Source organism: Pipistrellus kuhlii, unplaced genomic scaffold (genome assembly GCF_014108245.1).
Source record: "Pipistrellus kuhlii isolate mPipKuh1 unplaced genomic scaffold, mPipKuh1.p scaffold_m20_p_13, whole genome shotgun sequence".
NCBI lineage: Eukaryota > Metazoa > Chordata > Mammalia > Chiroptera > Vespertilionidae > Pipistrellus > Pipistrellus kuhlii.
In genome coordinates, this window is record NW_023425438.1 from 2828535 (window position 1) to 2855472 (window position 26938).

Here is a 26938-nt window from a genome sequence, read left to right on the forward strand (position 1 = left end):
TGCCACTGTGGCTTGGAGGTCCTGGAGAGGTAAACAGTGACTCACATAGTTATTTTGGTTTGCTCCTTGATTCCTAAATTTCCTTAACCTGTTAACTGAGCGGGACCTATAAATACGTCAAACTTAAACAATATCGAGAATGGGTAGGACGTATGAATATGTCCTGGAAATATATGTTGCGCCCTGAGAGGGACGGTATATATTTTTTGTAATCTTTAGAATTGTTTGTAAAATTTATAATTTTTTAATTCGATGTTTCCATTTTTTTTGTTGGTATTCTTTTCTATTTTTTTGTAATTTTGTATTTTCCTTTGTATATATATCATTTATTTTAATTACGTATAAATAAAAAAAATAATAATGAAATTACGTCCTCTGGGCATGACGTACTGACACGTCCTAGTGAAAGAGTACGCCCCCATTACATGTTGCGTAATTAAAAAGGGAACTCCCTGGTTAACAGGTTAATCTTCCACATTCTCTGTATTATAGTTTAAGGCCAAACATGGAGAACTCTCTGGGGAAGTTGCATGGACTTGTTGGCCACACATCTGTTTGGCTGCACCTGCCTCCTCAGTGCATGGATTTCGTGCACCAGGCCATTAGTATAATATCTATAGAAGGATGCATGTGATAGAAAGTAGCACTTTCTTTCGTTGTCCTTGACTGACAGTTTATAGCTACAAGGAGTCCAGTCTTAGGCTTGGTTGTTCTTGTTAAAACAGAGCACTCCCAGGGTATAGAACAGAGTGAGGGGCCTTCTGCGTATGGGAAGACAGTCTGCCAACTACATATCTGACCTGTGTGCAATGCATGTTTGCCTTCCAGTAGATAATTCTACCTTTTTGCCACAGCAGGATAAGTTGAGGAGAGCACATGCGGGGATTTGTTATCCGATTCTCCTCAAGCATTTGGACGCTGTTCATTGCCTTTTATCACTGGCCAGGCGGGATCTGTGGGGTGAGCTTATCAGCCAGCATCGGCTCTATTGCAGTCTGGGTTGGTGCTTTTATTAGTTTTATGCCACATGCCAATTTTTCTATTTAGTTTTTTGTATTTGTTTTATGATATTGGATCAAGCTATATCATATTGTTTTATGATATAGTTTGATCCAATAACTTACTATGTGTGAATGTGCATGTGGGTTTGGACAGGTTCAAGTCTGGGACTAAGGAGAGGACCCAGTCCTCTCATGGCCACATGCAAGTCTCAGCTGGGAGGGCAGAGCCTCCCAGCACAATGATATCCAACAGCTAGAGTTGTAATCTTGAACCTATGGTCTGAACACCTGGCCCCACATGCCTGAGTGATATAGGCTGCAGGTAAACAAAGTGTGCTCAGGTGCATGCAATGGAGTAGGATGGAAACCCTTGAGAATGCTGTAGACCTGTTGACCAGGTCCTTATACCTTGTGGCACCTGCTCTAAATGAAAGACCTGGCCAGTGGGTTTGGGCGCTGTCTTTCAGGAAGCAGCATCCCACCGAGACCCAGCTGTCATTCTCTTGTCTGTTCGAAACCTTTCAGCCGCCCCCTCTCAGGATCACCCTTGGCCGTGCCTGGTGGCGGCGGCGGCACAGTGCTGGTCCTGTGTTTTGTAGGATGCCTCTTGCATTCTCTGGTGTTTTCCTCATAATAGACTGGGGTTTGGGGAAGGCACCGCAGGTGTCTGTGGAGCATGCCCATTGCACAGAGTCAGGGCACGTGATACCAGCACCACTTTTCCCTGCATCCCTGGTCTCCAGGACCCTGGGGGGTCTTCCAGGGTCTGCACTGTACACAGGCTGTGATTTCCTCCCCACAGTCTGAGCATTGGGAGAGAGACACATAGTGCCTCCTTGGAGGGGGAGGAAGGCAAGGGTGGGGGTGAGGTGGGTTGGGGGTGAGGGGAAAGTGCTTTGGCATGACACAATTGCCCCTCTTTTTGAGGATAGATTGGTCATGAGCAGTGAGGAAGAGGCAGGACCAGTCAAAGAGGCTGGGCCTAAAGGTGGGTATTGTTCAGAGAGATACTATTTCTGTAATTAATTTGGACCCTGCCTTTTGGACCTACTTCCATCCTCACCCAATGGTTGTTGAGGGGCTGGTCCCACTTCTAACCTCACCCAATGGTAGTTGAGGGGCGAGACCCACGTCCAACCTCACCCAATGGTTGTGAAGGGGTGGGACCCACTTACAACCTCATCCAATGGTAGTTGAGGGGCGGGACCCACAAACCAGTCTTTGGGCTGATGCTCATACCACTGAACTTAATTGGCCAGAGCTGTTAATGACCCATTTAAAAATGAAACTTTTTGTTTTGGAATAATTCTAGCTTTACTCCCCCCCAATTGCATAGTGAGTACAGGGTGCCAGCGCACAGGTAGTCTCTCCTGTGTTCTCAGCTTCCACAACCCCGGCCCTGACGCGGCGAACAAGTGAACCCTGGTGCCCTGCTTGAACCGGACTATAGACTTGTGCTTCCCTAGTCTTTCACTAATAGCCCTTTTGTGAAGGAGGATCTACCCAGAATCCCGCACTGCGTGTAGCCCCGTCTGTGTATTGTCTCTCAGTCCTTGTTTTTAAGGACCTTGACGCTGTGTGGAGAGGGGCTAAAGCGTCTGGACAGGTTCAAGACCGGGACTAAGGAGAGGACCCAGTCCTCCATGGCCACGTGCAAGTCTCAGCTTGGAGTGCGTGAATATGCGTGTGTGTGTGTGTTAGAACACATCTATCTTGTCTTTGGTTTTGAGGAAGGGAAATCTGTATCTCCCTCTGCAGTGACTGATAAAGAAGCTACTGTTCTCTGAGGTGACTGCAATTTCACAAGCACATTTGCTAAGATTTTTTTTCTCCCAGTAAAACAGTGGACAAGAGAGAGATTAAAATTCAGCATCAACTGGAAGCAGCCAGTAGCTGGCCCTACCCCCAATCCTAACTATTATCAACCAACTAATCAATTTGTTAATGAAGTCACCGAATAATTTTCAGAACATACTATGTGTCAGATAAGATGCCAGGCTCCGAGGATATGGTACTGCATCTGATGTACAGACATCCCCGCCTACGTAGAGCTCATAGTTGAGTGGGGAAACACGCTGTACCCAATGGAAAGAAATTAAGTATATGTCTCCAAGTGTATTTTTAGGAATTGATAAACGTGATGGAGAAAATAAAGCGAGGAAGGGGGATAGGAGTTTCAGCAGATTCACACGTACTCTGTCCTTGGGACTTCTGTCTCCTGGGTCATTGCTGGTTGACAAGGTGTGGATGGGACAGACAGAGTTCTTGACATTCTAAGATGTAACGATGTGTATAAATGTCTCCAGGTCATTGGGCTCCCCCCTGGCCATCCTAAGCTTTCTAGTCCCCGTGTCTCTGCACACGATCACTTAAAGAAGTCTTTACAGTTGAAAGTATTACAGGTGTCTCCCATTACTCCCCCCCATTGACACTCCCGCCCTCCATCGGCAGGTGATCCACTCCTCGGAGAAGGCCTCTGACTCTTACCTGTCTCCTTTACTTGTTCATACCTGACCGGACCACAGGGCTCAGCTCAAATGTTACCTGTTCATGTGGTTGTCCCTACAGGACTTCCCTGGAGGGACTTTACCTGCTCTGGACTTCTGTAACACTTCCGAGTACCTTTCCTCATGGTACGCGAGTCTTCAGCCTTGTAGTGAGGGCTGTGATTTATTTACCTGCTTCCCTTCCTATGAGCTCTTCTAAGTTCCTGCAGTTTTTTTTTTTGTTTTTTTTTAATATATATTTTATTGATTTTTTACAGAGAGGAAGGGAGAGGGACAGAGAGTTAGAAACATTGATGGGAGAGAAACAGATCAGGCACCTCCTGCACACCCTCCACAGGGGATGTGCCTACAACCAAGGTACATGCCCTTGACCGGAATCGAACCTGGGACCCTTCAGTTCGCAGGCTGATGCTCTATCCACTGAGCCAAACTGGTGTCGGCATTCCTGTGCCCATGTTGGCTCTTGTTCTCCATAGGCTCAGACCAGTGCCTGCCATAAAGCAGGTGTGAGTGAAGAGCAACGCCTGGGATCTCTACAAACGACACAGAAACACAGGAGCTGTAAAGTCACAGCAGCTGTAAGTTCCTCAATGTCTAGGCTAGGGGTGTCGAACTCAATCAGAGAAGGGGCCAAAATCTAAAATCCAGCCTAAATCTCGGGCCGAATGGTTTACTGAACAGTCATAAACTGTCATTGTGATGGAAACGCAGCGGAGTGCAGTGATGACAGCGCGGTGCGGGCCACATTGCAAGGCCTGGCGGGACGGATTTGGCCCGCGGGCCTTGTGTTTGACACATGTGGTCTAGGCCATGCCCCCTCCCAAAATCCTGGCCAAGGCTGCTTAGCACCTGTTCTTTTCACAGGTAGAAATAACTGTTTTCTCTCTTTTTAAAATAATATATTTTTATTGATTTCCGAGAGGAAGGGAGAGGGAAAGAGGGATGGAGACATCAATGACGAGAGACAATCATTGATCAGCTGTCTCCTGGCATGCCTCCTATTGGGGATTAAGCCCACAACCAGGGCATGTACCCTGGCCAGGAATCTAACAGTGACCTCCTGGTTCATTGGTTGATGCTCAACCACTGAGCCACGATGGCCGGACAATAACTATTTTCTTTAAAAAAAAAATATATATATATATATATTTTATTGATTTTTCACAGAGAGGAAAGGAGAGGGATAGCGAGCTAGAAACATCGATGAGAGAGAAACATCGACCAGCTGCCTCCTGCACACACCCCACCGGGGATGTGCCCACAACCAATGTACATGTCCTTGGAATCGAACCCGGGACCCTTGAGTCCGCAGACCAATGCTCTATCCACTGAGACAAATCAGTTTCAGCCAATAACTATTTTCTTAAGTGTTTTGCAATACTGTAAAAATGTTCACACAATGTTGGGAGATACAGAGAAAGCCACAGTGACCCCCAAGTCCATCACCGGACAGAATGCATTTACCATTTTGGTGTATATTCTCATAGATTTTTTTTTCATTGTATAAAAATCAGTCATGCCAAAACTGGTTTGGTTCAGTGGAGAGAGCATTGGCCTGTGGACTGGAAGGTCCCAGGTTCGATTCCGGTCAAGGGCATGCACCTTGGTTGCAGGCACATCCCCAGTGGGGAGTGTGCAGGAGGCAGCTGATCGATGTTTCTCTCTCATCGATGTTTCTAACTTTCTATTCCTCTCTCCTCCTCTATGTAAAAAAATCAATTAAATACATTTTTAAAAAATCAGTCATATTTTGTAAGGATCACATTCTGGCATCCATTGTATTAATTCCTCTCTGTTTACTTAGCATGTTGTGACTATCTTTCTGTGCACGTGTGTGCAAGCAGGGAGCACAGTGGTGAGAGCATTGTTCTTTGAATTCAAACCATGACGCTGTCACTGCCTAGCTGTTGACCTCGGAGAGACCGTTAGCATCTCTATTTCCCAGTCTCCCCACTTGTAAAAGGAATGCAATAAAACGCTACTTCCATGAGGGTCGGGAGGAGTAAGTGGCCTCAGACATGCGGACACTGGACAGGGCTGGCTCCACGGAGAGGAGCTCCTGTATTATTATTATTCCGGCGTTTTCAGGGCCACAGTCTTCCATGGCGCGGCCACCCCCAGTCCGTGCAATCATCCCCGTACCGATGGACACTCCGGCAGCCTGTGGCTTTTTGCTCCTATGAATAATTAATGATGCAGTAAACATCCTTGTCACACAGCCTTGCACACGGCCTGATTCATTTCCCCAGGATGCAGCCCCGATGTGAACCATGGGACTCTGGCCACGCTGCACCGCAGTGCTCTCCGGAAGGTTTTCCTTAGCCGGTTCCCACCCCCGTTCCCCGGGCGGCATGAGATGTTTTCTCTGTGCCCCTCCCTGCAAGCAGCTGGCTCTCAGCTCCTCTCTATCAAGGCTGTGCAGGCGATCAATGCACCAGCCACTCAAGACAGACGAGGCTGAGCGCAGGGTCCGAAGCCCTTCACGGGGGCTGATGTGCTGACAGTTCCCTGGCGGAGGCCAGCCCCGCTCCTGGGGACTCCCCCGAAGTGGAGGGGGCCAGGGCTGGGCATTCCCTCCTGGGCTTGTGGAGTGGTGGTGGTCACGGGGCCACTGAGAGTGGCCGGAGCCCTGTGCACACGTGGGGATGCCCACGCTGGGTGAGAGGCGGTGTGGTTTGCTTCCTCCTGGGAGGTGCTCGCCCTTCCACAGGACTCTCTTCTGTAGCTTGTCTTTGGAGCTGATCAGTGACTCAGCAGCAGCCTACTGGCTGGCTCCCCCTCTTTCTCTCTCCCCCTTTCCCCCAAGGTTGTCCAGGAACTCAGCCCAGAGGAGAGGAAAGGGCTGTGGCAATTGATGCCCAGGCTCCAGCCTGAGGGAGTTCTGGATAGACGAGAGCAATAGAACGTACACTAACCTTTTGCATGTGACTTAGAGGCTTTACTTTGGGAAGCATTTCCTGCGTTTTCTCTCTGAAGACCCGAACTTGTAGAAATTCATTTTTTAATCCTTGACTGTATTAGACCTGAGAAGTCTTTATTTTCTTCTTATGACAGTTCAAAATTAAAAAAAAAAAATTAGAAATTCAAGGATTTCTCATATTGTAATGTACTCCTTATAATTTGATCATTTGAAAATAATAAGCAGTGTGGGGAGAGTCTCAGTAATCTGTCTGAATCACCCTGAAGGTGGTGTACTTTTCTGATTGCCTTGCATTGTAGGATTTAAATATAAGTACAGTTTGCCCTGGCTGGTGGCTCAGTGGTTAGAATATCAGCTCTTGGACTGTAGGGTCTGGAGTTCAATTCCCGATCAAGGGCATGTGCCTCAGTTGCGGGTTCACTCCCTGACTCTAGTAATCCATCCCTTCCACGCTCTCTGAAAAGCAATGGAAAAAATATCCTCAGGTAGGATTAACAAAATAAACAAATAAATATAAGTAGAATATTTCTGGCACAATAACTCCAATTATGGTGGTCTCATGTGATATTTTCCTTTTATTTAGTAAGAAAACCCTGGGTCATAATTTCCAGAATTCTCATTGGTTAAGCAAGATACAGGTGGGGTTGAATTTGCCCTTTCATTCGCATGAGCACTTGTGTTGGCTGTGAGCTCAGATACCCCCCGGCAGCGAGTGCCCAGGAACTGAAATGGCCAGGAGTCTCCGGGACCCTGGAATCAGACGAGGGAGATTTGGGGGTAGAATCACACCCGAAACCCTGAGATCTGGAAACTTCAAACTTAGCTCAAGATGAACTCATCGCATTAACACTCTTCTTTAGAAAGTGCCCCGATGGGTCTTGGCAATCAGCTTTGATCTTTGGCACTTTCCTCCTTTTCTTCCATTCTGACCATGCCTTTCGTGACCCATATTGATTCTTGAAAAAAACAAAAACAAAAACATATTTTTATTGATTTCAGAGAGGAAGGGAGAGGGGGGGGAGAGAGAGAGAGAAACAGCAATGATGAGAGAATCATTGATCAGCTGCCTCCTGCATGCTTCCTTCTGGGGAATGAGCCCGCAACCGGAGCATAGGCCCTTGACTGGAGTGGAACCGGGACCCTCAGTCCACAGGCCGACACTCTATCCACTGAGCCAAACCAGCCAGGGACCATATTGATTCTTTTAATTAATCTACTCTAGTCTGGCCAGCTTGGTGGAGAGAAATCGGTTCAATAAAAACGTGTCGGGCACCACCGTGTAGGAGGGCTCGTTCCTATGAAGATGGCTATTAGGACACGGTCCCTAGCTGGAGGCTTTCTCAGCTGGCAGGTGGCACCGAGGTGGCGACATTCTAGCAGAATGTGAGCGGGGCAGTGACAGGGCCACTGAGGATTCTGCTCAGGCACAGAGGCCACATGTAACGCTGCTGGCAGTGTCTGCTTTCATCTCGCAGGCACTGATGTTAGGTGAAGCTGTGAAGGCAGCCTTACTGCTGTGATTCTGAGACCTCTAGAGGGTCATTCCCCTCGGTGTCCTGTCTGCGTGTCCGCTTGATATTCCTCGTTCTGGTGCACGATCGGATGGCGGGTTTGGGTGATGGAAGAGTCCAGCATGCCGCCGGCTCTCCCCTCTCCCCTCTCAATCAGAGAGGCGGCCGTCTGGGCCATTGTAAAGGCTGAGGTCAGCCCTTCGGGAAGCAGAAACGCGCGGGAGGGAGGTGCACAGCTGGGGCAGGGAGTTTCCCCTTCAGTGTGCAGAGGGAGGTTCTGGGGAGACATCAACACTGCGGGAAGCTGATGGCTTTTGCCAGGATCCTGATGAATCGCTCAGCAAAGCCAACACCTGCTTATGTGCTGGGTCACAGTGGTGCTTGCTGCTTTTGATCAGCTGCAGAGAGGCCTGGGCGGACACAGAGGGACAGGACCCCGTGGCGGGCTGGGATGCAGAAAGGGGGAATGGATAGGATGTGCACATTTTTCTGCCCCAGAGCCTGCTGTGTGGGGCTTGTTCTGCCCACTCCTCTCCGTCCTTCCTGAACCTGCCCCAACAGCTGCAGTGGGCCTTGCTTTTCTGCACTAAATGCAATCAGGCAGACCTGCCCGCCCGCCCGCCCGCAGATGGCTTTGGCCTCAGTAGGTGTGGGCTCTGGGCAGACGGCTTCTCTGAGCCTTCCTGTCCCCTCTGTAACATTGGGAAGGACAGTGTGTACCACATGATGGTTGGGGACAGAGGGGACCTGTGTGAACCCCCTGGGAGGTTCCTGGCACGCTGTGGGGACTCAGAAAATGCTGGGTATCATTTTCTGGGAGGAGCTTGCACTGAGATTGTGAATGCCCTAAGAAGGGTATGACTTACACTCACATGTAAAGGTGTTGACCTAAAGGTATACACCTCCCCCCCAAATCCAGTGTTGTTGTTTTTTTGTTTGTTTGTTTTGTTTTACAGGAATCATAGTGATGGAAAATGGGGCAAGGGATATGAATTCTGAGTTTTGCACTGGTTCCCTGGTTGGAACATTGGCCCATGCACCGAAGGGTTGTGGGTTCAATTCCTGGTCAAGGGCAGTTACCTCAGTTGTGGGTTCACTCTCTGCACCTTGTTGGGCGCATGCAGGAGGCAACCAGTCAATGTGTCTCTCTCACATTGATGTTTCTCTCTCACTCTTCTTCTCCCTCGCTCTCTCTTCCTCCTTCCCTCCCTTCCACTATCTCTCTGAAAAGCAATGGGGAAAATATCTTCAGGTGAGGATTAACAACAAGAAAGGATTCTGAGTTTTGGGGGAGGGGAGAGAAAGGGACAGCCTGGGATGCCCTGTATTCACCAGGCACTGACTGAGGGCCCACCAGGTACCGTTTCTGTAAAAATAAACTTGGCTAACCTCACAGTTTGCCTGTCCCTGGCCCAGCCCTGTCCCTCTGTGAGGAGCTGGGCCCAGCAGTGCTTGGGTTGTTTTAGAAGTCCTCAACAGCCTAAGGGCTTTGTTAATTCTTTATTTCGGTGAATTTTACTTCCCCTAACATGTGCTACATTTGGAAAGAAGTCTGATAGGGACGAGCAGACTGTCTTAGAAGCTCAGCAGCATTTCTTCACTTTATGTGAATGCAAGTGTCTGAGGCTGGCTCAGGGACAAGCTGCTGGGGGCCATGGAGGGGTAGGAGGAAGAGGAGGGGGAGGTGGAGGAGATGGAAGAGGAGGAGAAGAAGAAAGAGAAGGAGAATTATTTTAGCTTCTGAAGGAGGAGGAGGAGGAGGAGGAGGAGGAGGAGGAGGAGGAGGAGGAGGAGGAGGAGGAAAAAAGAGGAGGATAATTATTTTAGCTCCTGGAAGTGGAGGAGGAGGAGGAGGACGAGGAGGAGGAGGAGGAGAAGGAGGAGGGAAGAGGAGGAGGATTATTTTAGCCCCTGGATTGATTTTATTTATCCTCCTGAGATTTTTCTACCTCTTCTGTCCAGAACCCTATCTCAGAACATAAACTGTGCACCTATGGATGAGGACAATGAGGGGTGGGGAAAGGGCAGAGGGTGGAGGGGGAAGAAATGAGGAACCTTTGTAATAATATGAATAATAAAGATTGATTAAAAAAAAAAAAGAACCCTATCTCAGAAGTGCAGTTTGGGAGGAGCTGCATTTTTCTGGGATCCCCTCCCTTAAGGTGGGTGTCATTGAAGGATTGCCCGCCCATTGTTTGCTGGGACTAACCGGAAACTGTTCTGCTGTACTTCCTCTCCATCGCTCCAATGTTGTCTTTATTGTTTAATGTGTGGTTTTGGGCCTGCCAGCTCCTGGGGGTGGGGAGGGCGAGCTCTGAATCTTGTTTGTAATTCCCGGCCTTGCTAGATGCTCTGTGGATTTTAAGTGATTAGGAATGCTGGCTCAATGGCGGACATTGCCAGAGGCACTTTGCATCTCTTTCTGAAGCTCAGAATCAATCTTTCCTTCTTCCTCCCCAAATCCACACCTTTGGACCTGGCATTGATTGGAAACATGAAAATCAATGGGTGGATGCTTAGATGCTAATATAAAGCTATGGGGATGTGTCTGCATGAGGCAAGGCTTACCTTTTGGGAACTGCAATTTTTTGGCTTATTTGTTTTTCAGAGAGAATGGGAATTTGTGCTTTTCTTCTGATACAAACTTAATTCCCCCTCCATATATATGCACAGACACGCACACAAGCATGCATATATACATGCATGCACCCATGCATTAACCAGAGGACTCTGACCCGGCACTTATAGTCATTTCTAATCTGTGAAATATCACAGTGAAAAAAACAAAGCAAAATCGAATTTGACCAGCCTCTAAAACCTATTGATTTTAAATTAGAGCAGGAGTGTTAATTCTATTAGGGCAGTCACACTCAGAACTCGGTTTTGGGAATGAATTAAAATGTATTCATTAGAGATTTGCAAGCATATCCTTGAGGAAAACCACATTCCTTGAAGAAATTGTGTGGGAGATGAGTGGCTGCGGTCCTAATTCTAGTGCCTTTCTTATTTTGTTGGCTTTTGGGTCCCTGGAGATGCCCCAAGTGTAAGGTGACCAGACGTCCCGCTTTTGGCGGGACAGTCCCTATATTTGGAAAGATTCTTTTAAATCTTTTGGACTTTTTTAAAACACCTCGGGCCAAATTGTTAAAAATCGGGACTGTCCCGCCAAAAGCGGGACGTCTGGTCACCTTACCCAAGTATCCACTATTGTTAGGATCTGAGAGGCCTTAAGCCTGAGAGTGGTTGTGAATCCTGAGGCTTGAGCTGATGCCTCTTGATCCATGAGTCCAGTGGGAGTGATGGTTCCGTGGAGGAAAAAGACTGCCCCCTCCCTGAGAGATAAGTGGGGTCTGAGACAGGGGCTAACCGCCCTTGTGCTGAGTGTGAGCTAGAATGTCTTGTCTTGGGTGTATTTCCTCCCTGGACTTACAACTTGATTGACGGTTTCTTCTGCAGGTGGTTTCCTGGCGGCTGCTTTGCACAACCGGAGAGCAGGAATCTTCTCCGCCTTGTGGCCACTAAATGCCTCTGTGCACCACGCATTCCAGTGGGGGAAGAAGGGAGGAGCTTCTTGGATGACGATGGACATCCCACTGGCCAGGATGAGGGCAGAGTGTGTGACATCAACACCACAAGGGTAAGAGTTCCTCTCTCACATGATATTTTCTCTGGCACCATTATTTGTCAAAGGAAGGAGAGATCGAACCTTCCAGTACATGACACAAATGCAGGTCGCACCCAAGGCAGACCATTTAGATTGTGAGATCACTGGGCAGTGGGGCAGGTGACTTAGGAGGAAGGGAGAGCATCCACCAGGAAGGATTAGGTTGAAGTTGTATTGGGGAATGCGTAGGCCAACCTGGGAAGATTCTGTGTTCACATTGCCCCTCTCCCCCCACTTTTTATTTTTATTTATTATTATTTTTAAAATTAATTTATTTTTATTAATTATGGTCTTACATAATTGTCCTTATTCCCCCCACTTTTGACATTTGTAGTTCAGACTTAAGGGAGTAACATGACTGTTTTTGTGACAAGATTCCCCTTGTGTCCATTTGAGTGGGTCTAGCTTAAAATGGGTGTCGGGGAGCTGGGGTGGGTAAGAGTCTGGCTCAGGTCCCAGGCTGGAGACCTGTAGGAAGTACCTGGCCCAGGGACACATTTTCACTTGAGCCATGTCATGTTGCAAACATGGTGGACCAATTCTAATTAAACTTGAGCAATCCCACATGGAAAGCAGGATTTCCGGGTTCTCTCAGAACTCCAGAGACACCCCTTCCCTGGCCCTCTCTTCCCATAGAGGACTCAGGCGCTGGGTAGTCTCTGCCTCTTCAAAGCGTGTGGACAGCTCAGCACAGTCCCAGCCAACCCACTTCATTGGGTTAACCGACTTGTTTGGCCACTGGAGGTTTTCATTTCATCATGCCCAGTTTGATCACTCTGTTAATTTGTTGACAAAAGCATTATAGCCTTTGTCAATCATTGTAGATAAAAGGGAATATCTTTCACTAGACAATGGGCAGCAACCGGCACCAGGAGCTGCGGTTGTGGAGATGACAATACACAATCCCTTCCATGGAAGAGCTTTGAGCCCAGTGACCACAGTGAGCAGATCTGGGATGTGTGTAAGGAGGATTGCAAAACACATTATAGTATCTTGTGGGGGCGGATGGTGATACTAAAATAAAAGTGCACCTGAATGACTGTGGGGGAAGGTGAGTAGAGTTGGGAAGTTGGGGGGAAGCTGCTACTTTGGCCTAAGTGTTTTCAGGTTCTCCAGAACTCCCTCACCTGGATACCAGTGTCACCCACCACTAAGGCCATTTGTATGTGGGTTCCTCCGTGTGATGTGACTCACTGGAGACTTAGATGGGGTACCTACTGCAGAGGTAAGGCTCCCCTCTTGTGGAAAAGTCCAAGTTTTCCTGTTCCTGGTTAAAAATATTTTGTATGTGATTCTTTGCTGTTTACAAGTAGGACCAATTTCTGGCTACTTGGCTTGTGAAATCAGCGGTCTGAGCAACCCTCTGCTTGGAGATGAGCTGTGGGCATTACAGGGACCCCTGGAGTTCCCAGAGGGGAGCAGCCTCATTAAATAGGGCTCATTCACTAGGGAATGAATGCAACTCATGAATGAATGAGTTGCATTCATTCCCTCTGGGCCAGGCAGAAGGAGCAAGAGAGGGGAGGAGTAGGTACAGGAAGGGGACGGTAGAGGTACTCTTACCTCCATCTCTTACTTTTGGAATAAGGTTTCATATGTATCTGTGTTTTGTTTTCAGAAGACTCTTGCATTTGTCATTGTACCATCAAAGTGTGTCTGTCACCTTTTATAGATCAAGAATCTACCCTCCCCAGGTCATGTAGTGGGGAAATAGCAACTCAAATTAAAGTTTTCCGAGTCCTAGCCTTTTACTCTTTTCATTAGTTCAGCATGGATTAGGGGACCCAGTGCATTCATTTTGTTCAGTTCAACATATGAAAGTTGGATTTAGGGTATGAGTATTCTGCAATAGGGTTACTTGGGGCTCCGGTGAGTACTTGGACCTGTGCCAGTAGTGTCTTGCCAGCTGTGTGCATGGTGTCAAACATGTCAGAGGTGCAGCAAACCTACGAGGGCCCTTTCCTTGCTGTCTACTTGGCCAGTGGGACCCACGTTCTCTCCAGGCTTCCTCACTGGGCTGGGCTGAGCTACTTGGAAGGTTACTGGAGGAATGGCTCCATGTCAAAGCTTCAGGGTGTCCCAAGAACTCTGGTCCTTGGAAACAGACTCACATGCAGAAGGCTCTTTAACATTTCGTTTGTTCTTTGCTCTGGCTCTGGGCATGTGTTTATAGGTATCTCATAAACAGCTATTTCTTTTTCAGAATTGCACTATGTTAGCTGTAGTAAAAACACTGAAGGCCAAGGACCACTAGCATCTTCATTTCCAAGTTCATAGACAGGGTGGACTATGTGACCCCATTGACATTTTGTGTGTTGTCCTTTGGCCCAAACATTGACTTCTGATGTTCTCTTCCATTCACATGTGACCCACGCCGTGGTCTCATTCTAAGAGAAGGTCATTGCTGGGGAAGGTGCCTGGTGCAATGGGGGTGCTCAATCCATGGGTGTAGATTGAGTTTAGCTTTTCAATTCTCTTTACATTTTCTTGGTTTTATTTGGAATATACTCACATGGCATGGACAGAAGTAAAAGTTAATATGACCTACCCTTTTAAAAGACATAAATGATTAAAAAATTAATAGAATAAAATGCAGCTTGTTTAGAAGGATGTGCCAAAAAAAGATGGCAGTATCAATGCAGAAAAATGCCCCCTTTTTTCCCTTTGATGAAAGGACTAGTGTAGATTTTGGAAGAGTGGGAAGAAAAAGGAATCTAGGTTTCCATTTCCTTTTGTGAAATTGACTTTAAAAATTGACTTTTAATTGGGTTTTACCCAATTAAAAACTGGCTTGGATTTGTTATACTTGTGTTACTTTTCTGAGCAAAGCAAGGACTTGTCAAAGACACTGATGCACATGTGTGCATTCAGATGTGTCAGTCTGGAATATACCCAGTTTTGAGAGTGCTCTTCAAGTGAGCTTGAGAGCAAGAAATGGAGAAAGGTAAGAGGTTAACGGCGTTGAAAAGGCTGTGCAGGTATCACTTGGAGAGAAGTGGACCAATGCAGTTTTTCTTTTAAGCTTCCAGTAAATATCTTGGACCTTTGATAGCTTTGTCTTTCTTTCTCATCTTACTAACACCAAGAGGCACAAGGTGGCCAAATACAGTCTATAGTGTCCTCGGCACAGTGATTTGAATTGGCAGTAGCAGGGGCCTAACCTCTTCTTGAGGAAGAGAATCAAAGTAATGGCTTCTTCCACCTTGTATCCAAATGCCTTCTGTATCCACAGATGTCCCTGATTTGAGACCCTGTGTGCCCTTGGCATGCTATTGACAAAATCCCTTACCAAAGCATATGGTGTTCTTTAATAAGGGTGACCAATAAAATATGTAAATTCAAAGATCACCCAGTCCCTCCTTCCTCCCACTTTATGAAAAAAAAAAAAATTAAATACTAATTTTTGAGGCAAAGTGGAGAGTCTGCCCCATAAAAGCTGGATAATGTTGCCTAAACTCTGAGCCTCTGGATTCCCTATTTGCCACATGAGGTTATAAGATCTTAGGATTGTTGGAGAATTATAGGACACAATTCATTCATTCAGTGATACCTACTAGTGTCCAGGCACTGCACACATTGCTGGGGATTGAAGGGTGAAAAGTAGTGTACAAGCCCCTTGGTACGTGGCCTTTGCCTTGATAGTATCCTTTGAAGCATAGCGTTTTTAATTTTGATGAAGTCAGTTATCTATTTTTCTTATATTCATTGTGATTTTGGTATCATATCTAAAAAGGTATTACCTAATCCAAGTTCAGGAAAATTTAAAAGTTTTCTTATGAAAGTTTATGGTTTTGGGTCTTTGATCCATTTTAAGTTAAACTTTAAAAAAAAACTTTTTAAAAAGTATATTTTTATTGATTTCAGAGAGGAAGGAAAAGGGAGAGAGAGATAGAAATATCCATGTTGAGAGAGAATCATGGATCGGCTGCCTCCTGCAAGTGCCCCACTGGGGATCGAGCCCAGAACCCCGGCACATGCCCTGGACCAGAATCGAACCTGGGACCTTTCAGCTCTCAGGCCAATGCTCTATCTACTGTGCCAAACCGGTGAGGGCTTAAGTTAAATTTTTTGTATACGATGTGAGGTAGACATCCAGTTTAATTCTTTTACACATGGCTATCCAATTGTCTCAAAACCATTTGTTGAAAAGATTGGATGTCTTGACATTCGTTTAGAAAATCAGTTGACCATTATGGACTCATTTCTGGATTCTAATTTTGTTGCCTTGATCTACCTGACTGTTCTATGCCAGTACAACCCTTCTTGGTACTATAATTTTGTAGCAAGTTTTGAAATAATGAATTATCTATCTTCTAAATTTGTTCTTCTTTTTCAAGATCATTTGGCTATTCTGGGTCCTTTGCATTTCCATATGAATTTTAGAATTAACTTATAAATTTCTAAAAAAAAAAAAAAAAAGGGGATTGTGCTGAATCTATAGATTAATTTGGAGGAGTCTTAACCATTATAACAATAGTAAACTTTCCAATCTATGAACATGGAATGTCTTTTCATTTATTTATGCCTTATTTAATTTCTTTCAATAGTATTTTGTAGTTTTCATTTGTAAAAACTTGCAGCACTTAAAAAAAAAATTTATTCCTACCCTAACTGGTTTGGCTTAGTGGATAGGGTGTTGGCCTGAAGGGTCTCAGGTTTTGATCTGGTCCAGGGAGGTGTTCCTTTCTCTGTCTTTGGAAAGCCCCACAGAAAGAAACCTTTGCTTTGAGGATGTGTGTGGCTCTTAGGATTAGAGTTTGTGGAATGAACCTCGTAATGAGCTTTCACACTGGCCTGGAGTGAATAAAAAGCAAAGAGGACAGGCAAGGAGAGATTTTTATGGCTGACAACAGTGTTCTTGAGAGAAATGACTGCAGGACGATTGGGAAATAGATTGCATGCCCAAGGATTATGAGACCAACATGAAGGCAGACTCCAGCTTTCTAGCGCTGGGGCTTTTCAGGAGAGCCAAGGAGATGAAAAGCAATCCGCCAGAAGACAGCATCCATTAAAGTCTTAGTGCCGGCTTAGCTCATGCCAGCTCCTTGGAGCCTCTCTCCTATACTTGCCATGAGCTTAAGCCTGCTTTCAGAGAGATGAAGTTCCATAAATATTTGCACCAAGCCATTAGCTCTGATTTAGGTTCTCCAAAGAAGATATCTAACTAAAAATAGAAATCAGAGGTGGGGAAAATATCATGTCTTTTGAAGAGGTTAGCAAATCTCTTCAGTGGTGTGTCAAGCCATGTTGTGGTCTCTGGTTTCATGGAGCACATAGATGGTGTCCTGGGAGGAATGCCGTGGCTTCCTGCAGGGGTGGAGGACGGAAGGCCATGTCCTCTGGTGTGTACTTTTCTGAGTGAAAAGCACTTGTCTTCCCAACAGCCTTGGCTTTCTGTAAACATAGGGGGTAAAAGAATTCTTTTCTGGGCCGGCTATTATTGCTCAGTGGTTGAGCATCGACATATGGACCAGGAAGTCACAGTTCAATACCCAGTAAGGCCATATGCCCAGGTTGTGAGATCAATCACCAGTGTGGGGCGTACAGGAGGCAGCCGATCAATGATTCTCTCTCATCGTTGATGTTTCTCTCTCTTCCTCACCCTTTCTCACTCAAGTCAATAAAAAAAAAATTATTAAAAAAAGAAGGAAATTCCTTTTTAGTAGTTTCCTCCTCTGATGGTGTCACCATCCACTCACTTATGCAGAGTAGAAAGCACACCCTTTCAGCTTCCTTGTCTCTTCTTTCCAGTCAATCACCAAGAACTGTTATCCTTTAAATGTTATAAACTTCGCTTTAATTTGTCACTTCCTCTTTTACACAGCACTGCTGTCTGAGTTTGGGTCCTCTCACTTCCTCCCTATTCACTTGCAGTCCTATCTCCTTGGCCCTAGCCTGTCCCCCCACAATCTTCTACCCTGAGATGGTGGGGTCTTTCTAAGTCACAGTCACAAATACAACCATGTCTACTCATTGGTTAAGATTGTTTGGTGGTCTTGCCTACTAATCTTCAGAGGGTTATATAGCATCATTTCCTTCAATCTCGTTTTGTTACTGCTTTGATCAGATGCCATGGGAACTTAACTCTTGCTTCTATCAATTTAGCCTCTGGTGAAATTGGTTTTGTTACATGTTGTTTCACTTCATGTTACAGAACCTATCAACAACATTAAGTGAGGACTTACCTATGCACAGAGTGGCTTTTGCATACACATTGGTGCCCATGTCCAGAATTTCCTTTTCTTCTGTTGCTTAGCTCATATGACAATCTCCTGTTTCTGTTTTATCTGTGCTCAAAATCTATTATTTTCTCTCTGAGAAATGGGTCTGGTTCATCCTGGTTAGTGTCAAGACTTAAAACAGGCTGTGTATACTGGGCCATTGACTTGGGTGCCATAGACTGGGAGACCGTCTGTGAGTGGCCAGAGGAAGTAGGAGAGTGTTTGTGACAGGAAACCGATAGTGCAATTAACCTAAAAAGGTTTCTTCCCCTGGGAGTCACCTGAAACACCATCCCATGACGTGTAACGATACCTTTAAGACGCAGGGCGCTTAAGGACAGGGAGGTAATGGTATCCTCTTGATTGTCCACTCCAAGCACAGGGATCAGGGCTTTCTCTTAAAGGAGTGAGTCACTGGAACAGAAGGGGAAGCCTACCTCTTTGGTGAGCGCGGAGCTGAGCCCCTGGTGGCCTGTGGGTTGGAGGCAAGGTGCAGAGCAGAGGAGGGCGAGCTGTTTCTAAGGGTGCATGGCAGAGCCTGGGGGACCAGGAGCAATGAGCTACAAGCTGGACGGCACCAGCCTATCCCATCGGCACTGAGCATTCCCAAACATGGCGCCTCAACTGGAGATGCTTGTGTCATGTAAGTGATCTAAAATGCATTGCTTTTTTGGGGGAGGGTGGAAGGCGCATTTTTAAAATAGAGAAATAAGAAATAAAAATGGCTGTCTTTTCTTTTTCCTAGAATATGGATTTATGAACCCCAGGCTTTGGGCCTTTAAGGTGGCCCGTCCAGGAGAGGGCAGGTGATAAACAGGCTTGGCCGGGTGTGAGGAGCAGCGCTAACGTCGTCTTGTGCTCCTTCCAGGTGCAGCGTGACCTGCCTCGTCTCCCTGCCCGGCAAGCTCTCCGCCCCCTGCATCCACCATGGTGTTTGGTGAGTTCTTCCATCGCCCTGGACCAGACGAGGAACTTGTCAACTTGAACGTGGGGGGCTTCAAGCAGTCCGTGGACCAGAGCACCCTCCGGCGCTTCCCACACACCAGACTCGGGAAGCTGCTCACCTGCCACTCGGAAGAGGCCATCCTGGAGCTGTGCGATGACTACAGCGTGGCCGACAAAGAGTACTACTTCGACCGGAACCCCTCCTTGTTCCAGTATGTGCTGAATTTCTACTACACGGGGAAGCTGCACGTCATGGAGGAGCTTTGCGTGTTCTCCTTCTGCCAGGAGATCGAGTACTGGGGCATCAACGAGCTCTTCATCGACTCCTGCTGCAGCAATCGTTATCAGGAGCGCAAGGAGGAGACCCACGAGAAGGACTGGGACCAGAAGAGCAATGACGTGAGCACCGACTCGTCCTTCGAAGAGTCGTCTCTGTTCGAGAAGGAGCTGGAGAAGTTTGACAAGCTGCGACTGGGCCAGCTCCGGAAGAAGATCTGGATCCGCATGGAAAACCCAGCCTCCTGCCTGTCCGCCAAGCTAATCGCCATCTCTTCCCTGAGCGTGGTGCTGGCCTCCATCGTCGCCATGTGTATCCACAGCATGTCCGAGTTCCAGAACGAGGACGGGGAGGTGGACGACCCGGTGCTGGAAGGGGTGGAGATCGCCTGCATCGCTTGGTTCACCAGCGAGCTCGCCATCCGGCTCATGGCTGCTCCCTGTCAGAAGAAATTCTGGAAACACCCTCTGAACATTATCGATTTCGTGTCCATCATTCCCTTCTATGCCACATTGGCCGTAGACACCAAGGAGGAAGAGAGCGAGGACATCGAGAACATGGGCAAGGTGGTCCAGATCCTCAGGCTGATGAGGATTTTCCGAATCCTCAAACTTGCCCGGCACTCCGTAGGCCTTCGGTCTCTGGGTGCCACGCTGAGGCACAGCTATCACGAGGTTGGGCTGCTGCTGCTCTTCCTCTCCGTGGGCATCTCCATCTTCTCTGTGCTCATCTACTCGGTGGAGAAAGACGACGACACGTCCAGCCTCAGCAGCATCCCCATCTGCTGGTGGTGGGCCACCATCAGCATGACGACTGTGGGCTACGGAGACACCCACCCGGTCACCGTGCTCGGGAAGCTGATCGCCAGCACCTGCATCATCTGCGGCATCTTGGTGGTGGCCCTGCCCATCACCATCATCTTCAACAAGTTCTCCAAGTACTACCAGAAGCAAAAGGACATTGACGTGGACCCGTGCAGCGAGGACCCGCAGGAGAAGGGGCGTGAGCTCCCTTACTTTAACATCAGGGACATCTATGCCCAGCGGATGCATGCCTTCATCAGCAGTCTCTCTCCTGTGGGAATTGTGGTGGCGGATCCTGACTCCACAGATGCCTCAAGCATTGAAGATGAGGAGGATGTGTATAACATGGCGTCCTTGGAGAACTGCACAGCCAAATGAGCAGGGGCGTCTGTGCCTGGCTCTGGTGTCCCTTCGTGACGATAGGTTAACACAGCTTTATCAACCTCAGTGGGTTCGTTAAAATCATTTACTTCTCAGGGCGTACCTTTCAGCCATAAGTTGGACCTTCATTGCTCCGAAGTGATAGAATCGTCTTTATTTTTCTCGGTGAAGTGAATTAAATGCCTTGTTCTGAAATTTATTTTTACAAGAGGGAGATGTGATATGCTTTTGGAAAAAAAAAAAAAGATAAGTGGGATTGGGTGGGATTTGTTGCTACGGCTTATGTATCATGCTGTGTTTGTCATTTACTCACATTGAGCTATCAATTACTGACAAGTAGAATCCAAGGCCCAGCTAACTGAAGGCAACATGCATGTAAGATCCACAACATGAGACAGTGCATGTAAATCCATGTTCACATTCTAGACATGGACATTAGGAGCCTAATAAACTGCCTAATTCAGTACGGAGAATGTCTTGGTTGTATGTTTATATGTCAAATAAGTACATTCCCATATGCTCAAAAGTGAAAATCCTCTCTTTGGAGCCCTGAGAGTCCTGTCTGTTTGTTTTTGAGTTTTGGACATACTGGAATTGCTATCAGTGCCCTGGAAATGGGCCAGTTTTTTTTAAATGTATTTTTATTGATTTCAGAGAGAGAGGTTAGAGGGGGAGAGAGATATATAAACATCAATGATGAGAGAGAATCATTGATCAGCTGCTTCCTGTATACCCCACACTGGGGATTGATCCCAAAATCCAGGTATGTGCCCTGATTGAGAATCAAACCTTGACCTCCTGGTTCATAGGTTGACTCTCAACCACTGTGTCATACCGGTTAGATGGGCTAGTTATATTTTGGTTCAAGGGGTTTTGCTTGGTGGTGGTCAGCTGGTGTCTCTGATAAAACACACTGGCCAGTGTAAACTGACTAAACATGACCATGTTTAGGACATAGTCAAATTAGCATCTATGAATGAAACATGGGCCCCTACAGATATGTTTCCAGTATATTCTGCTAAGATAAAACCTTGTCACCTGAAAATTATGCAGAGCAGAGTAAACCTCCACACTCACAGGCAGAGATGCATTCAGTCTCTGGAAGAAAGAAATCACAAACACACACATGTGATTCTCTACACCCAGAGGAGTGAAACTTAAATCACTGGGAAAAGCTATGCTGGTACCTACTGAATGAGCCAACGTTTAAAAATAGCTTTTGAGACAGTTATGTCTGCATCTTATGTAAAAACTCCTCATAACAAAAGAAGACATACAGACTCATTTCCAGGGCAGTGATAGCAATTCCATCCATGCGGAGAGAATACAGCTGAAGCCTCATTGTCGGAGCTGTACTTTGACCCTAACTCATGCTGTCAGGCTGAATTCTTTGCCCAAGATCTTTGGAATGGGAGAGCCATGTGGATTTCTTATTCACCTTTTTATGTTTGCAGATGCGTTTCATTGAAAGGACATTGTCTGTAGTTATCTGATGAAGGTTTCTGACTCATCACTCCTCTTAATGTTTCTGAGACTTCTGAGGTGGATATAACTGAACAGGGTTTATTGTCACTTTTGAATCTGGAGGCTTAGTGCCTGAGTGTCATCCTTTTGCCCATTAAAAGAAACATTTCTTTCCCCACGAATGCCTTCGATATTGGCAGAAATATAGTTTTGAAGCATAGCAATGGAATTGGGATCTGTTTTTATTGAAGACTACAGTTAGTAGTGTAGGCTGCTTACGTAGTAATAGTAATAGTAATGGGAATAATAAATAATAAAATAGTGCCCTCGCTGGTTTGGCTCAGTGGATAGAACAATGGCCTGCGACTGAAGGGTCCCCTGTTCGATTCTGGTCAAGGGCACATGCCTAAGATGTGGGCTTGATTCCCAGTAGGGAATATATAGGAGGCAGCCAGTCAATGATTATTTCTCATCATTTCTCTCTCTCTCTGCCTCTCCCATCTCCTCTGAAATTAATAAAAAAATATAAAAAAGAATAAAGTAATAATAACAGCAAGAGCAATAATAGTGAAATACGATGTAAGCATTTTACCTCTATAATCTCATTTATTCCTTGCACTGTTCCCAGGACCAAGGGGTTATTATTGTCTCCATTTTAAGATCAGGAAACCGAGGTTCACAGGAAGAGGGGCTTGCTTATGGTCCCACAGTGATGGATGGAATTGGGCTGAGACCTGGAGTGATTCCAGAGCCCAGGCCTTGGCCACAGCATCCGGCTCTGCTGTGCTCGGGGTGGGTTTAAGGGCATTTCAAGACAGAGATCATCTGAAGACAAAGTGCAACAAATTGACTTTTCCAGTATGCAAATCCAAAGGGGGAAATGCTGGCTTAGGTACCTTTGCTGTCCTGACCCACAACACAGCCTGGTTTGTTTAAGCAGGGTTTTCTAGGATGTTCTGGACAATTAGAGCAGACTCTGGTCCTTCCTTGGCACAGCAGCAGATGCAGTGGGAGAGCTAGAGCTGTAGTTCTATAAGAATCTAGGAATCTGGTGGGTTCTGAAGGCAAGCTTCCAAGCCTAGACCTTTCGACTGTGGGCGGTTGTGGTTGGAGCATATAGTTGTGGTATCAAGTATTGATTCCTGGAGGTGGCTTGCCACAGCACTCAGCAGTGTGTGGAGTAATGTCTTCCTTCTGGGTTTGGCCACCTGGAAATCCCTCATAGAACTTTCTCACCTCAGTTCCCACTGCAATCTCATGTTAGAGTCTCAACAGTGACATCAGGGCTCTAAGGATAAAAAGCTGCAGAGTGTTCTTGTGTTATGCCTCTCTTGCTTTCCTACAATCCATGCAGCTCGCCTATTTTCTTTTAAAAAATATTTATTGTTAAGATGATTATAAATATCTGTCTTCCCTCCCCCATTGCCCCTCTCCACCCAGTTCCCGCCCTGCCCCAGGCTGTCCCCACCCTGTTGTCTGTCCATAGGTAATGCATACATGATTAATCTCTTCCTGCCCTCCACCTCCCTCCCTCTGAGAATCCTCTGTCTGTTCCATTTCCTTGCCTCTGATTCTATTTTATTCACCAGTTTATTCTGTTTATTATATTTCTTATTCATTTACTTTTAGATTCAATTTTTGATAAGTATGTGTTTTCATTTTGTTGTTCATATTTTTTATCTTTTTCTTTTTCTTCTCCCTCTTCTTAAAGAACGCCCTTCAACATTTCATTTAATACTGGTTTCATGGTGATGAACTCCTTTAGATTTTTCTTGTCTGTGAAAATCTTTATCTGACCTTCAATTCTAAATGATAGCTTTGCTGGGTAAAATAATCTTGGTTGTAGGTCCTTGCTATTCATCACTTTGAATATTTCTTGCCACTTCCTTCTGGCCTGCATAGTTTCTGTTGAGAAATCAGCTAACAGTCTTATAGGCATTCCCTTGTAGGTAACTAACTGCTTTTCTCTTGCTGCTTTTAAGATTCTCTCTTTATCTTTAGCCCTTGGCATTTTAATGATGATGTGTCTTGGTGTGGTCCTCTTTGGGTTCCTTTTGCTTGGCACTTTCTGTGTGCTTTCTTCTTTACTTCTCTAGTGGTAGGACTTCCATTCAGCCAGCTTTCCATCAGTTCTGGATGATGGTTATTCTGTATTTTAGTTGTAATTTTGATGTGGTTGTGGGAGGCAGTGAGTATAGGCTTTTACCTATGCTGCCATCTCAGGATTATCTGGTCAGTTTTCATTCTCACTAGATAAGATGGTGGGTTTCTTCCTACAAGTATTAGTTTCCTTGGGCTGCTGTGACAAGTTATCTGAAACATGGTAGCTTAAAATAACAGAAATTTACCCCCTCATAGTTCTGGAGGACAGAAGTTTGAATGGAGTCTCAGGGACTAAAAATAAGAGGTTGAAAAGCTAGTTCCTTTAAGAGGCTAGTGGGGTGGGAGAGGAGAAAACACATTGGGTGCCTCTTCTAGCTCTGATGGCTGTCTGCATTCCTTAGCTTGTGGATACATCATTCCTTCATACAACATGCCTTCTCCTCTTCTGTGTCACACTTCTCTCTTCCTCACTCTTATAAGGACTCTTGTGGTTATATTTAGGAGCCACTTGGATAACCCAGGGTGATCTCCCCCCATATCAAGATCCCCAATTTAGTTACACCTGCAAAGTCCCTTTTGTCATAAAAGGTACCACTCACAGGTTCTAGATATTGGGGCTTGATATTCAGCCTACTACACCAAAGTTACTCAGCTACTAAGAAATCTTCATTTTAATGGTGTTCTAATATAAATGCTTCTTATTGGTTGGGATAAAGTCTGCATTTAAACTCTCTAAGCCTCAGTCTTCTTATCTGTATATGGGTTGCTATTGACCTTCATATAGGGATAGTGTAAGGATTACATTGGCTGATCTATAATATATTACATATCTGGTGCAGAGCCTGGAATATAGTGTGCACCCACGAATGGTCTTCCATGTGTTATAATGCAAGACTTTCTTTTGGCTTATCTCAGTGGTTACCATGTAGGACCAGGTATTTTTCTGTCTGATTGTCCTAAATGCATAAAATCAAACACAATTGGCTGTCAAGACATTTATAGGTGTCAACAGAAAGGTAATTGATGAAATATCATTATGTGACAAGATATACAAATCTAGAATAGAAGAATTACATTTAATGTTGGAACAACTTTTAAGTGTTTTATGAAGGTTTTGCAAAAACAGAAAACATCACTGAGATGCAATGGATTTGAAGATGGGGGAAAAGTATGGTCAGAATACCTTTTGTTTGTATTCCAGACCTGTTGTTTCTCTCTGAATGTTCTTGGGGAAGCCACTTCACCTCTCTCAGCCTCAGTGTCTTGAGGTTGAAAAAGAAGGAAACAACAAGGTCATGGTGGTGAGGATGTAAAAATTCTTCAAGTATATTCTATAATACAAACACTTCACTTCCTTTCTTGATAAGGAAGACAAAGAGAAGAAGCAACTGCATGTGTGTGTGTGTGTACAGATGGACTTTATTGCATTAAAAAAAATCAATGAACAGAACATTTGGTCCCTGCAGCGTTGTGTAGCTTTATTTGAACTCAGCTTTCTAGCCAAGTGAATCCTGCCAGCCCCCGGCGTGAGTATACATTTTATGGAAAAGTTCCACAGTAGTGAAGGCCAGATGTATGAGCGCATACAGAGCTCTTTTTCCAGGAGCAATTATCTGATGAAATTGTGCCGTGTCTGCAGCAGGCGAACCGGATTTATTCCACTGGAGGAGGGAGCACGTGCTGCGGTATTTATAAACTGTAAAGGATGTTTATCAGCAAGCACAGCACAAGCATCCATCCCCGTGTGCCAACAAGAATAGCCTCATTGTTTCTGCAGCGCCAATGATGGGTCCGTAAATTCTGTCAGCAAATCTGTGGCTGTGAGGGATTCTCTCTACCGATGATGATGGCTCTTGTCTGAGCAGTTCTAATCATGGCTGAATAGAGGCCTGTACAGCCTGGGGTCAGACACGGGGCCCTTCCTCCCCTGGGCCAACTCCAACAGATTCCAGAAGCAAGGGAAGAGTCCTGGTGTACAGTGCATGGTGTCCTAGGAAAGATGACTCATGGAAGGTCACGCACTTACAGTTCTCATCTTTATCTCTCCCACTGCCTAACAGAGAAAACCTTGACAGCCACTGAGAGACATCTCACCCCACCTGCAGAGGGTTCTGCATAGACCTTTCCTGGCTCTCAGGGGAGGTGACTGGCTTTGTTGGGCATGGAGGTGGGGGTGGGTCATGTTTGCTATGACCTTTGCCTCTGGCCAAGCCTGACTGCCCATCCAGCCCATGGAAATGAGCTGGAAGCCTGCAGCAATAGACCTTCCTCATTGGTCCCTTCCAGCTTCCGATAGATCTGGGTGTGATCTGGCTCCTGACCCTCAGCTTTGACTCTTGTTCACTATCTGCCCTGGGGTCTTGGCAAATGACTTCTCTGTTTCTCACTACAGTGTGCTCCCATACTTTTAGTCAGTGTATCTTTTCATTTCAGACCATTTTTAACCTGAGCCATCCCAACCAGCCTCTTAGGAAAGCACTAACCAGCCCCACCTGCTGTCAGCCCTGCAGGGAGGACCTGGACATATCAGGCTATTGGAGTCCATGGCCTCGGTAGGCCTGATCAGATATCACTTCTCCAGATTTCATAGCAAGAGTTATCAAGTAACACTGGGAGCCTGGAGTCAAACCACAGATATGGCATGACTCATAGTCAAATTTTAGATGACCACCTTCTCATGTATATTTCTGACATCGATTTAGTGAATCTGTATTGTGTGGACAGCAAACAAGATGATTCAAACTTATCATCTTCTTGCTGTCCACGTCATCCTGTCCTGATAAACTCATGTTGGTTTATCTGCATGATATTAAATGCCAGTGTTGCAGTGAGGTAAAGAGCAGCCTCCTCTACCCTTGACTGATTGCAGACACAGACCTTGCCTCTTCCCCTGATGACCATATGCATCGTGAGGCAGGAGACCCCTGTCTGTACCTCAGGAGCTTTCTTTAGCTACAGACTTGCTCATATTTTTGAATCCAATATTGCATCATCAAACAGTGAGGAATTCTCAGAACAACATGGGTCCAAAATAACTGCCTCACAAACATGGTACATGGGTGCTGACAATCATCACCAGGGTCCATAAAATTTTTGGCAAGGGTTTCTATCCCTCCCTGGGCACCAGATATCTACAATGGG

At 46.0% G+C, this 26938-nt stretch overlaps 1 protein-coding gene across 4 annotated transcripts in view; it reads left to right on the plus strand.

Moving 5' to 3' along the window:
* The window catches only part of KCNS3 (potassium voltage-gated channel modifier subfamily S member 3), a 28341-nt gene extending 7641 nt beyond the window's left edge, over positions 1-20700 (plus strand). The window contains exons 2-4 of one of the 4 annotated variants that reach the window (XM_036434653.2): positions 4013-4018; positions 11396-11576; positions 18693-20700. In XM_036434653.2, coding sequence (XP_036290546.1) covers positions 18752-20227 — 1476 coding nt within the window. In that variant the 5' untranslated portion in view covers positions 4013-4018; positions 11396-11576; positions 18693-18751 and the 3' untranslated portion in view covers positions 20228-20700. Of the gene's footprint in view, positions 1-4012; positions 4019-7760; positions 7868-11395; positions 11577-18023; positions 18468-18692 lie in introns of those variants that run through there. The other 3 variants (XM_045580484.1, XM_045580483.1, XM_045580485.1) reach the window with 3 other exon arrangements.
* The last annotated feature ends 6238 nt before the right edge of the window (positions 20701-26938 follow it).